General features: G+C 40.7%; 1 protein-coding gene across 1 annotated transcript; it reads left to right on the plus strand.

The window, feature by feature from the left end:
* Nucleotides 1-625: 625 nt before the first annotated feature.
* LOC104468659 (son of sevenless homolog 1-like) lies at nucleotides 626-8927 on the plus strand (the record flags this gene model as incomplete). Its single annotated transcript, XM_010082877.1, has 9 exons — nucleotides 626-848; nucleotides 1509-1628; nucleotides 1953-2115; nucleotides 2449-2566; nucleotides 3910-4082; nucleotides 4989-5105; nucleotides 5264-5528; nucleotides 6509-6627; nucleotides 7947-8927. Coding segments are annotated over 9 exons (1793 nt in total), but the record flags the coding sequence as incomplete, so codon positions are not given.
* Nucleotides 8928-13168: the final 4241 nt, after the last annotated feature.

Consider the following 13168-nt stretch of genomic DNA (forward strand, 5'->3'; position numbering starts at 1 on the left):
CAACCGTGTCCTGGGGGCATCAAAAGAAGGGTGACCAGCAGGTAGAGGGAGGGGATTCTCCGCCTCTGCTCTGCTCTTGTGAGACCGGAGTACTGTGTCCAGCTCTGGAGTCCTCAGCACAGGAAGGACATGGACCTGATGGAGCGAGTCCAGAGGAGGCCACAAAGATGGTCAGAGGGTTGGAGCACCTCCTGGAGGAGGACAGGCTGAAAGAGTTGGGGGTGTTCATCCTGGAGAAGAGAAGGCTCTGGCTGGACCTTGTAGCAGCCTTCCAGTGCTGAGAGGGGGCTACAGGAGAGATGGGGGGGGCTCTGGATTGGGGAGTGGAATGATAGGACGAGGGGTAATGGCTTTAAGCTGGAAGAGGGCAGATTATGATTAGATATTGGGAAGAAATGTTTTCCTGTGCGGGAGGTGAGGCAGTGGCCCAGGTTGCTCAGCGAAGCTGTGGATGCCCCATCCCTGGAGGGGTTCAAGGCCAGGCTGGATGAGGCTTTGAGCAACCTGGGCTAGTGGGAGGTGTCCCTGCCCATGGCAGGGGGTGGAACTGGGTGGTCTTTAAGGTTCCTTCCAACCCAAACCATTCTGTGGTTCTGTAAATAGTAGTTTTCTCTCTGTGTTCCAGGCAAAGCGATGAAAAAGTGGGTTGAATCAATCACAAAGATAATCAACCGGAAAAAGCAGGCACAAGCCATTGGACCAAGTCACAACATTACTTTTGAGAGCCCACCTCCGGCAATTGAATGGCACATTAGCAAACCAGGACACACAGAGACTTTTGACTTGCTCACTTTGCATCCAATAGAGATTGCTCGACAGCTCACTTTACTTGAGTCAGATTTTTACAGGTAACTTTCCTCCATTGAAAAACACATGACACAAACCAAAATATTCTCCAGCATGAAATTGTTTCTGCGGGCCCCTGCTGTGAAGCCCCACGGTAGGTCAAGGGACTTTACCAATGCTGTATATTAATTGCTATTTTTTCAGAAAAAAAATTCTAAAAACCAGTATTTGTCTTATCCTCCCCAAGTTAGCATGCAGTACATGTTAATACTGTTAATTGCATTGTGTTACAGGTTTCTCTTGATATTTTTTGAGTATATCAGCCTTTGAGAAGTACGAACACTAATTAAATCAGTTTTCTTCATATCCTAGTTTGTGACGCAAATTATGGACCCTGTCAGATCTCACCAGCTGTCCATGAGAGGTTGTTCAGGCATTGGAAGCTCACATTTTATTATGGTGAATGAGATGTAGACTTCATTTAGATGAACAGAGGTGGTTAATGGTCACATAAATCAAGAAATATTTACACACTAAGAAAGAAAAGTAGAAATACTAGTCTCTTAGTGATGTGGGGAGCCTGACATTATAGAGGTGATATGTTCTGAATTTATTTCCAAATATTAATTTTAAATTCACTGGAAATTAAGAGGTTTTGGGAAAACAATATCTTCTTTCCTGCTTTTAATTACATTTTTTGATACATGCATCTACTTTTCTAGAGCTGTGCAGCCATCTGAACTAGTCGGAAGTGTGTGGACAAAGGAAGATAAAGAAATTAATTCTCCCAACCTTCTCAAAATGATAAGGCATACAACTAACCTCACTCTGTGGTTTGAAAAGTAAGTGATTTTCCTGAATCTGCACCTACTCCATTTCTGGACATTCGCAGTCCATTCAGAAGTATACTGTGAAAAATTCTGTTCTGGGAGAATTCCAGGTTTAAGTTGTGTTTAGGTACTACAACTGGTCCCTGTGAGAATTTTACCATAATGATCTCATCTTTTTATTCTCAGAATATTTTAAAACGTTTATTCTTTAAACATTTTCAGAACTGGGTCAAGTAATTTGATAAACTTTCCATATTTGTTTGTTACAACTTAGTATTTGATTTTGGAAAACTCATCAACAGTTTAATACAAAATCAAATGTCCTTGTGTATTTAGATGCATTGTAGAAACAGAAAACCTAGAGGAAAGAGTAATTGTAGTGAGCCGGATAATTGAGATCCTGCAAGTTTTTCAAGAGCTAAACAACTTCAATGGTGTCCTTGAGATTGTCAGTGCTATGAACTCCGCAGCAGTGTATAGGCTGGATCACACATTTGAGGTACAGTGAAATGTTTTCCATTTTTAGTATGGAAGTGTAATGCAGTGCACGTTAAGCTACCCAAAAAACATGTCTTTTCAGTAAGCATCTCCTTCAAAGAAGGAACAAGGAAGGTAAATCTATCCCAAAATGAATCAATTGGGGTGTAGTAGAGAGAGGAGGGTTTTTACTTGGTTTCAGAAGCAAGAAATCAGTCCCCACTTAAAGGCAGAAAAAGGTAGCAAGATCCTGAGATGGTGAGGCACTGGTCACTGGCTTAAATGTCACTGGGACACCATTACTCTCAGTATTGTTGCTGGGCAACAAACAACCCGTTTCATCTCTCTTTTTTAGCAAATTCCAAGTCGCCAAAAGAAGATTTTAGAAGAAGCTTATGAGCTGAGTGAGGATCATTATAAGAAATACTTGGCAAAACTCAGGTCCATTAATCCTCCTTGTGTGCCTTTTTTTGGTAAGTATGTGTGTTTTAAATGAGCTGTATCACGCATAAACATTTGGGAAGTATTGAGTTAGAACACTAAACAGAGTATGAACAATAGTGACAAGTTGGTTTTAACTGGACAGTTGGGTTTGAATTTAAGGTGCCCATACATTAAGTGCAGATACGTGAATAAAAAATTAAAGTGACTATGAACTGCAGTTGCTATTTACAGTAAAAATAATTGTATCTCCCATATCTTATTTATATATTTACTCATTTTTACTTTGAACGTGGTTTGAACTGTGTTGTTACCATAAATACCTTAAATGGAAGACAGTCACATTAGAAATATTGTTGTCATTGACTAATGGCAAAAGAAGGAACCACTTCCCTATCAAGAGTTCAAAGAATTATAGCTAGAGTTTTAATTAGTATAGTTTCTTGTAACTAGAGTTTTGTTTGTATTAAAAAAGTCTTGTTCTATAAAAACACAGTTTGGGAAGGAAGCCTCTTCTTTATCATCACATTTTACAGTTCTTCTTTCAAGTACATTGCTTGGAATTTCTGACATCTAGCAAACTGTGACATTAAGCATTCCTATTCTTTCTTGGATGTTTGCTGCAGATCAGTTCCAAATCTGGACATTGCATTTGTACAGTGTAAGCTTCAGGCCAAAACTGAAAGAAAATATACTTGATGGCTTTTTTGGCCTTTTACATATTGGGGAAAGATATACTCCAGAGCTCTGCAAAGAAAGATAAGATCGACTAAGAAACCTTCTGTCCTGCTTCAAAGATGAGCAGAAGTTAGCAGGATCACATGTTAATAGCTTCAATTATTTCTCTCAAGTTATACTTCAAAGAGTCCTAATGACAGTTCCAGATATTTTGTCTTTGGACTTGGGAGCAGTCTTTTCTTTCTAATCTTCAAATGCGATTATAAAGCCAGGAGTGGAGAGTAGAACAGAAGAATAAAATGTGAAAATATTTTTTTTTAGCTTAGCTGATGTCTCTAATGGTGTAGAACTGAATTGAGGCAGAACAGTTGAGAGAAAGCACTTGAGTTCAGTCTACTCTTGTCTTGCAAAATACTAGTAGTGTTCAGTTGTGTGAACTTCCTAAACAATAGCAAGATGCATAGACTCTGAGATTTGGATGCAAAAAAGGCAGCTTTCTGGAAAAGGCATGTTAAAATATTTAAAATTTTGCCCATATTTTAAAATTAGGTGTGATTCTCTTATCAACCTTAACAGAATCTTTTTAAGCGATCAGAGCGCACAAATTAAATTCTTCAAGAATTCTTTGTATCCCAGACATGTGACTTCCTCCTTGTTTTGTACTATATGTTGAGAACCTCTTCTGTGTGCTCTTTAGGAATTTACTTAACTAACATTTTGAAAACAGAAGAAGGCAACCCTGAATTTCTAAAGCGACATGGAAAAGAGCTTATAAACTTCAGCAAGAGAAGAAAGGTAGCTGAAATAACAGGAGAGATACAGCAGTACCAGAATCAACCATATTGTTTAAGAGTGGAATTTGACATCAGGGTAAGTGGCATTATTCCTGTGAATCAGACCGAATCAGAGACAGACAGAAGACTTGGCATAAAATCTGTCTCAGGTCTGACAGTAAGAAAAGGCAAAAAAGCTCAATGCTTGCAGTTTGGTAGGTTTTGAGTTGTTGTTTTCTTTTTTTTCTCCAGCTTTTGGGATGTTGGTAGATAGATTGTCTTACTGATCAGTGTTAAACAGGAGCAGAAGCTACCAGATTTTCACTGTCCTTCACTCAGTTGCATTTATTTGTCCAGTGAGCCCAGTTGTCTTTTTCCTCCTCTGTTCCACTGTCTATATGTTTCCTGATAGCACTGCATTTACATCATGTGTTGTGGGTGGTGACGCTCACATTTGTCTTTCTCCTGGCATTTGATCTCCTTGGTCTCTAAGCAGTTCTCTCTCTGTTTGCTTTCTTTTCTTCCTTTTCTTTTTGGGTTTGTGTTGGTTTTTTTTTTATTTAATATTGTTTGAGCTATATACTTTCACAGAGTTATAGGACAGGTTGTCTGAAGAGATTCTGCAGGATTTTCTTCTGTTATTTATTCTCCTCAAGGTTTGACAGAATGCATTGTGAGAGCAGTCTTCCCTCCATCAGTGTAAAGATGGTCTACATACAGCTTCTTCTGAAGGTGTTTAAGCTAACCTGGTCTGACTTTTGCACTGCAGAAAGTATTTAGGGTGCTTGCACAGTTGGTTTTCAAGCCAAGTGTAGCAGTAGCAATGCTGAGCAAAGGGCTAGCAACAAACAGACTGAATAAATTAAAAATCTATCATTGCTTCTGACTCCAGCATTGTCTCTCTTCTCTGAACAGTTGTGATCATTTGTGCAGTAGAAACAAGCAATACTAAGCTACTAAGAAGTAGCTTAGCTGACAAGCTTTCTACCTTCTTGTATTTCAGAAATTTTTTGAAAACCTGAATCCAATGGGAAACAGCATGGAGACAGAATTTACAGATTATCTGTTCAACAAGTCACTAGAGATAGAGCCACGAAATGTCAAGCCTCCACCAAGATTTGTTAGTATTCAATTTTTTTTTTTTTCCAAAAAATGCTTACATTTGTCTTAGACAGCAGAAATAATTTTAGATCTCTTAACTTCATAAATACAAAGCTACATTTAGGTGATCTTGTGGCCTTTTGATTCCATTTGACATTATCTTTTTTGTCATTTCAGCCCAAAAAATACAGCTATCCTCTCAAGTCCCCAGGTGTTCGTCCCTCTAATCCAAGGCCAGGTACCATGAGACATCCCACACCCCTACAACAGGAGCCAAGGAAAATAAGTTACAGCCGCATCCCAGAGAGTGAGACTGAAACTACAGCATCTGCACCAAACTCTCCCCGAACACCTTTGACCCCTCCCCCTGCTTCTGCTACTTCAAGTACTACAGATGCCTGCAGTGTGTTCGACTCAGATCCCTCAAGTCCTTTTCATGCAAGTAGGTGCTAATAGATACTCTACCAAGAACGTGCGTATTAGATTTTGTGGTGTTAAACAGGTGAAATCATGTTTCGTCTTCTAAACTGACTGTAGAAATCATTGCTCTTGTCTCTTGGCAGCAGCAAAAACTTTCGTTGTGTTTTATTCCTTTTTTTTAAGTAAGTTTTTATTCTAAAGGGACAAACTGAACAGAATTAGGTATGCTACATGTCTTTGTAGAAACTGTTAAAACAGAAGACAGAGCTATATCTAGTGCCCGTATATGTCCCAAACATTTGTACGATTTGCCATCATATATGTGGTGAAAGTATTCAGTGAGTATCTGTTTGATGGTGAACAATGAGAATAAAAATTAATATTTTGTGGGTGCCTTATTCTGCTGTCTGCCATTCCAAATTGGTTTCAGTGCACATGGATGGTTTTCCTGCAGAACTTAACATTGGTATTTCCTTGCTTTAAATCCATCAGGACCCATTCACACCTATTTTTCTTTTGTCCTCACCAGCGTACTAAAGAGCTTATACTTTATGGTGTGCTTTCAGTGATTTCTAATGGACATAGCCTCCTTTCATAGATGAGGGCTTTCAAAGGAAGTACAAGGTTAGTCCTACATTCAGCTGGTTGCCACAAGGAGGTGAAATGCCCTGCTAAAAGCAGAAGCTGCTTAGCAAAGCAGTGACATTGCTGAGTGTCTAAGCCAGGTCTCTGGAGTACCTCTTCAGAAGAAGATATTTCTTCATTGCTGGGTTGTCCCATCGACTGCAGGTTCAGGAGATTGGTTTAGTGCTCTTGTGATGCTAGAACAACTTTCTGGTGTGGTTTTAGTCTTGAGGATTACTTAATGTTCAGGAACTGATGGCCACAGAGATGATTGTGGCTCAGCAAAGCAGTTTGTGTGGAAGCTGCAAGTTAGAGGGTTGTTTTGTTGTCTTTCTTTAACACCTTGACTCATGCTGCTTATTTTTTTATGTCTGCTAGGATCTGCTTCTGTGTCATCCATAAACTTTACCAAAAATTCAGATGAAGCTCATGTCCCTCCTCCAGTTCCTCCACGAAGACGACCAGAGTCTGCCCCAGCTGAATCCTCCCCCTCAAAAGTAAGTAAGGAGAAAAAAGGGCATCTTATCTGGGAGGGAAGGATATGATAGAAAAGTAACTCTTAAAGATAGTAGACGTATTTTTGAAGAACTGTATGTGAAAGAGTAAGCAGACATGTATTGCAAGCCTTCACAGCTCTGCCTCATTATGTCCTGATCCCTAATGAATTAAAATTATCAGATGGCACATAAATCTAGCGTTAGAAATGTCTCTTGTCTACTGATCCACTATGCTCAGGCCCTCACATTGACTGTGAGAGCTTGAGGCTTCTGGCAGGTGTTTCCATCTGCAGTAATTGTCCCAGAGTATCATTTTGGGGTGTATGAGCAAAGAACTGAAAAATAGTAATGATGGAAAGCGATGTACACGCTTCAGTCCTCTGAAAAGGTTCATTAGAAAATTTGACCCTGGTGCTCAATGCTTTCTTTTCTTTCTTGATTACCTGTCCTGTCTGCCTGCCTACTTGAGCCATTGCTCCATTTTCCTTTTGCATTTGTCTGGCATTTGGGATCTGATCCAGCCTCTGTTGCAGACAGTGTCAAATCTCTCTCGATTTCAGTGGGAGCTGGTTTGTGACTTCAGAGAATTGGGTGGGATTTGCTTTGAAGAAGGCTTATATATGGCTCTTCAGCAAGTTGTTCCAAACTACAGGTGACTATGCTGTTAGCCAGCAGAGTTTAACACATCACGTTCCTACTAAAATGTCATTGTACATGTGATAGGGTGTTGGAGACCAATTACCCGGTCCCTGTGGTCTGCAGCTGGGGAACTGTTAACTTCAGTAATTGTGACTACTTAATTCCATCTTCTGAGCATGGTTTATTTTTTTCCCCTGTTCAACATTATCTGCCTCTCGCTTTTCCTCATTTTCTTGGAGAAATAGCTGGTGTTATTACCCACCCCAAGTGCTTGTTACTGGGGAGGTGGTGGAAGATATCCAGACCTACCCAGCAAGCAGACCTGGAACTAGCATGGAAATTGTTGCTTTGACCATTCTTTGCTTTGCCTTTGTCCCTTTCTGTGCATCTTCATTCCTTCCATCCTTGGCTGTTAACTCATGTGTTGATATGCCCCTACTCTCCCCCACATCCAGTCTCTGTCTTTTCTGTCTGCATCACTCTGAGAAACATGTTTTTCAGGCACCGCCACTCCCTTTTGCTTCCTTAGTCCCCATCTTCAGTCTGCACCTGCTTGCTGTGCCTCCATTTTAACTGGATAAGAGCAATCTGCAGGGCAGGAGCTCTGCTTCCATTTCACAGCAGGATCCTCTTTACTGCCACTCTAAAATTTGATTGAATGAAATGTTTGTGTACCTCAGATTACTTCTGCGCACCTGGACAGCCCACCAGCAATCCCTCCTAGGCAACCAACCTCTAAAGTGTATTCACCAAGGTACTCAGTGCCTGACCGGACCTGCATCTCTGACCCCCCTGAAAGCCCTCCTGTGTTACCACCACGAGAACCTGTGCGAACTCCAGATGTTTTCTCTAGCTCACCGCTACACCTCCAACCTCCACCATTGGGGAGAAAAAGCGAACTTGGTAACACCTTTTTCCCAAACAGTCCGTCTCCATTTACTCCCCCTCCCCCTCAGACACCTTCTCCACATGTAGCACGGAGGCATCTTCCATCACCACCTTTGATACCACAAGATGTGGACCTCCATTCTGTTGCTGGACCACCTGTTCCTCCACGACAAAGCACTTCTCAACATATCCCAAAGCTTCCTCCAAAAACTTACAAAAGGGAGCACACACACCCATCGATGCATCGAGATGGACCACCGTTGCTGGAGAATGCCCATTCTTCCTGAACTATCCCTTGCGCTGGGAGTCACATTTTCCTGGTGCTACGTCTGTTGCTGGCAATGGATGCACTGAATCTGGTGGTGCCAAGGAGTTGGGATGTGTATGCCAAACACTAAAAACTCTCCAGTATATTGGAAATGCAGTGTACAGAAATGGAATTGCAAAATAGACATTCTCATGGAAAAACCAGTTCACTTGCTGTTCTTGTTTTAGTATGCAGGACATTGTTCTAAAGTAATTGGACAACTGATTGTACCAGAAAACAGACTTGAGGGACTTCTTAGGCCAATGAGCAGAGACCGTGTTTGTGTAATGATCAATAGTGTCCAGTACAGGAAGGAAAACAGTCTTGTATCCATCAGTTCCATACAGTGGCAAAGTATTTGGAATGAAAACATTATGCACTTTTTTTAAATCTCAAACAAGGGAACTTTTTATCCTTCTTAATCTTCCTTTGCTTTACTCCCTGCTTTAAAATACCTTCCTAAAATTATGAGAGGGACTGTGAGGAAGATCTGTGGTACCTACCCAAGCTAGATTTAAGGCAAAGCACTGTATTGTGGTCCTGTTTACAAGTTGTTACAATGAGTAGTAGGGGGTACCTAGGCTTCACCAAAGAGGTACTTTATTATTATTTTCTGAAATATTATGGTGCCAGTTCAAAAATAAATTTTTGCCAGAAAGCATAATGTCTAATTATTGCTTTCTTTGGATAGAGCAGATGAGAGTCCTACATCATTAAGATGACAGCGAATTTTTTCTTAAAAGCAGCACTATCATCCGAAGTAAATAAACTACTATATTTAGAAGACTGTTAATCTCTGATAGGTTATGTCACGTTCTTTCTAAGATTTACTGATAATCCATTCCATGGCTAGTAGCTATTCTTTTTCAGTCATGCCATGAAAACAGTGACTTGTGAAAAGGAGCACTCACTGGTCAACTTCCATAGCTGTTGTCATGTTTTACTAACAATAGATTAATCAGCATCCATAGAATTGCCTTGCAGTTGCATAAATCATGTGTATATAGTGAACATTGCATAAATATAATTGCAGATTGTTTTTAATTTAATTGAAATAAAGATACAGATATGTTTGGCTGACATACGTTAAATTATTACATGGACAACCGTACAACTCAGTGTTTCAGTTAAGCACTGGAGGGGATGGAAGCATACGTGGTACATATTTTTCCTAGTTCAGTGTATGTATTTTAGTAATAAGAGTCTAAAGAGAAGGCAGTTTTGGCATGTGTTACAAAGTAATGGTTTAGTAATATTTGAAAAGCTGGTTTTCTAATTATAGTTAATTATTATACATTATAAAACTTCTCACACCTCCTATGTGACACTTGTTAGAAAAATTCAAACTTACATTTTTCTTTTCAGTAGCTTTCTATGTCAGAAATACACATGACGGAACATGTACAGGTGTAAGTATCGTGACATGGATTATCCATAAACCTGTGTACTGCTCTTCAACTCTAGACAGTACTGTGACAGTGATGCATGGCAGTTTTTGATGAAAAGAAGCTCTATAATCTCCACTACAGTATGTATGTGAAGCATACAGTGTCTTCGTCTTCAGTTAATATAGCTCATGGGTCAAAGTCAAATTCTGTCACTTTTCCCCTTTGGAAGAATACATTTCAGTGTCTTGGAAAGCTGTGTCATTAGAGATGATGTTAATTGAATGAAATCACCTTTTTTGTTTAAATGCTTTCTGCAATGCCATTGATCAGTGCCCCATGATCCTTTAGTGTGGTCATTACATTTCAGAAAGTGTGTTCTGATTTCATCAACAAGAATGGCAGTTTTCGTCATAGTCAAATGTTGAAATTTGTTGGTTGTATTCCTTCTTTGATGTCTTTAACAAGGTTGTTTTGAAACATTTTCCTGGCAAAAGAAGAGAAAGTGAAGATCTCTAAACCTTCGCTTCAGAGAAGAACATTATATGGGAGCTTTGTAAAAGCTCTCAGGCTACAGGAGGCATAGTTTAGGTTATCAGTTCCTTGGATATAAACTCTCTGATGGGCATACTGTTGGCAATGTAATGTAAATTATTAGCTCATCAGTGGATAACCAGAGAAAACTCCTGAAGTTTAGACTTTCTTATCTGTATCTCTTCTGTACGCTCTTGTCTGTGCTGTTTTGCAGCCAAGGCAGACCAGGCAGAAGGAATGATCCAGTGGTTAGGTTGCTCAGCTAGAACGAGAGACCTCGCGTGGACCCTGCTAATCAACAGATTTCTTGAATGTCGGTAGGTTTCTGTCTCCTTTTGTGAAATTGGGAATGCTGTTTCACATCTTTGTGGTTGAGGATAAAAGTCCTTTACTGGTGAGGTAGTTGGACAACAGGTGATAACAGTCGCCATGCAAGAATCTAACTTAAACATTCTTTGAAGCCCAGCAGAATGGGTCAGTCATACAGTGCACAAATCGTGGCATTGACTCAGCTGCAAACAGGAAAGACAGGGTGAGAATCAAACCAGTTGCGTTTAGAATAGGAGATTCGAGTACAACTGCTAAGCCAGTGGTTTGTCTAATGACAGCTTTATTTGTGTTAATAATTAATCTGGAATTACTTCTTTTTTGGCCCATGTTTGCATTAGCGACAATACTTGCCACATGGAAAAAGAAATTATTTTAATGATGCCGTCTGTCTCCTTGGTAAAATGACCCTGGATGGTCTAGTGTGGACTGGGATGGTGTTGTGGCCTGGACAATGAAACATGCTTGTGTGGAGGTTAGGTAAATTGCTGTATTACTCTAGAGTGCTGATGTATGGCTAAAAGTCAGCCTAAACAACTGCAGGGTTATAGACGTCAGCAGAAATTTATAGGTACGGTATTTAACAATTTGTGCTGTTTCACCTCAAGGTTTCTACTTTATATGTAGCCTAGTGCAACAGTGGAGCATGTGTTAGCTCAGAACAACCCTCTGGGAATTTGGAAGTGCTAGGATTCCAAGTGCGAGGTCCTGCACCTGGATCAGGGCAACCCCTAGTATCCATACAGGCTGGGGAGTGAAGGGATCGAGAGTAGCCCTGCAGAGAAAAACTTGGGGGTACTGGTGGATGAGAAGCCGGATGTGAGCCAGCAGTGTGTGTTCCCAGCTCAGAAAGCCAACCATGTCCTGGACTGCATTAAAAGAAGCGTGGTCAGCAGGTGAAGGAAGGTGATTCTGCCCCTCTGCTCTGGTGAGACCCCCACCTGCAGTACTGCGTCCAGCTCTGGAGTCCTCAGCACAAGAAAGACACGGGCCAGTTGGAGCAGGTCCAGAGGAGGCCACGAGAATGATCAGTGGGCTGGAGGACCTCCCCTATGAGGACAGGCTGAGAGACTTGGGATTGTTCAGCCTGGAGAAGAGAAGGCTCCGAGGAGAGGCCTAATTGCAGCCTTTCAATATTTAAAGGGGGCAAAGATGGAGACAAACGTTTTAGTAGGGCCTGTTGTGACAGGACAAAGGGTAATGGTTTTAAACTGAAATAGGATCGATTTAGATTGGACCTAAGGAAGACTTTTTTTTATGCTGAGGGTGGTGAGACACTGGCACAGGTTGTCCAGAGAGGTTGTAGATGCCTCATCACTGGAAACATTCAAGGTCAGGCTGGACAGGGTACTGAGCAAAATGATCTTGTTAAAGATGTTGCTGCTGAGGGGTTGGTTGGACTCAATGACCTTAAAAGATCCCTTCCAACCCAAGCTATTCTAGAATTCTATGATCTTGCAAGTGCCATGCATTTACTTCAGTGTGCTTTATGGAAAGTCAACTGTCATGCTGCCTCATGACCCCAAGGTACACAACGTTGTCATGAGACTCAGCAGGCCACGCAAAGTTTTTCTGTAAGTGTCTGCTAACGGAGAACGTTATTCTGCTTCAGGATCAATACCGTGGAACCATTTGAGTGCTCCAACCTCAAGAAACTATCTCCAGTGTGGGCTAACCTGTTTCTCTGGTATGCCCCTCTCTTCAGTCAGGGGGGAGAGGTCTCAGTAAGAGTATGTTTATGCTAATGCACTGGATTTAGGTGCTTCAAGATTTAGATTGACATTGTGGGATATTTTTTTTTTTGGCATGTATCTTAAATTAGACTTTGTCTTGAATTGGGTCTGATTCTGATTCAAGCTTGGTTATGTCACTGGAGATACCGCTATTGAAAGCAGTAGATTACTGTGTTTCAGGGAGAAGGTTTTATTTTGTTACATAGAAGGAAGTTTCTTTTCAGCCTCAAGAGGTGCTAGAACAAATTTGCATTGCAGCAGGCTGTGTGGCGACACCAGTGCATTATAATAAGCATCAGTTCCCTTCTTTGTGGCTGTTGTCTCAATTTAGTGTGGCATTGTACAGAGGCAGCCTCTACCACTGGTATTTCTGTCATTGCTGCAATTTAAGCTCAACTAGAAAGAGACCCTCCTTCATGAATGTTTGTTTTACAAATTATATGAAAGTTAAACAAAATGTTTCTTAATGCTTTGCTACTCTGAGCAGTATAATTAGCTGCAGTATGTAAAAGTCTGTCCTTGACTTTCTCCTTTCTGCCTTTTGCAGCCAGCAAGGAGGGCCTTGTTCAAAAAGACTTCTAAGAGGATACTAAAAAATTTGCAAATTCTTATGGGTTGTTCCCCACACTTCAGAATACCCTTTCTTGGTTGTTAAATTGTCGTTTCAAAACCTATATGATGCATGAGCTGAAGCCTTTTTAGCTCTTATTCATTAAGGAGAGAAACCT

The sequence above is a fragment of the Pterocles gutturalis genome, unplaced genomic scaffold (genome assembly GCF_000699245.1).
Source record: "Pterocles gutturalis isolate BGI_N339 unplaced genomic scaffold, ASM69924v1 scaffold6675, whole genome shotgun sequence".
Classification (NCBI taxonomy): Eukaryota; Metazoa; Chordata; class Aves; order Pterocliformes; family Pteroclidae; genus Pterocles; species Pterocles gutturalis.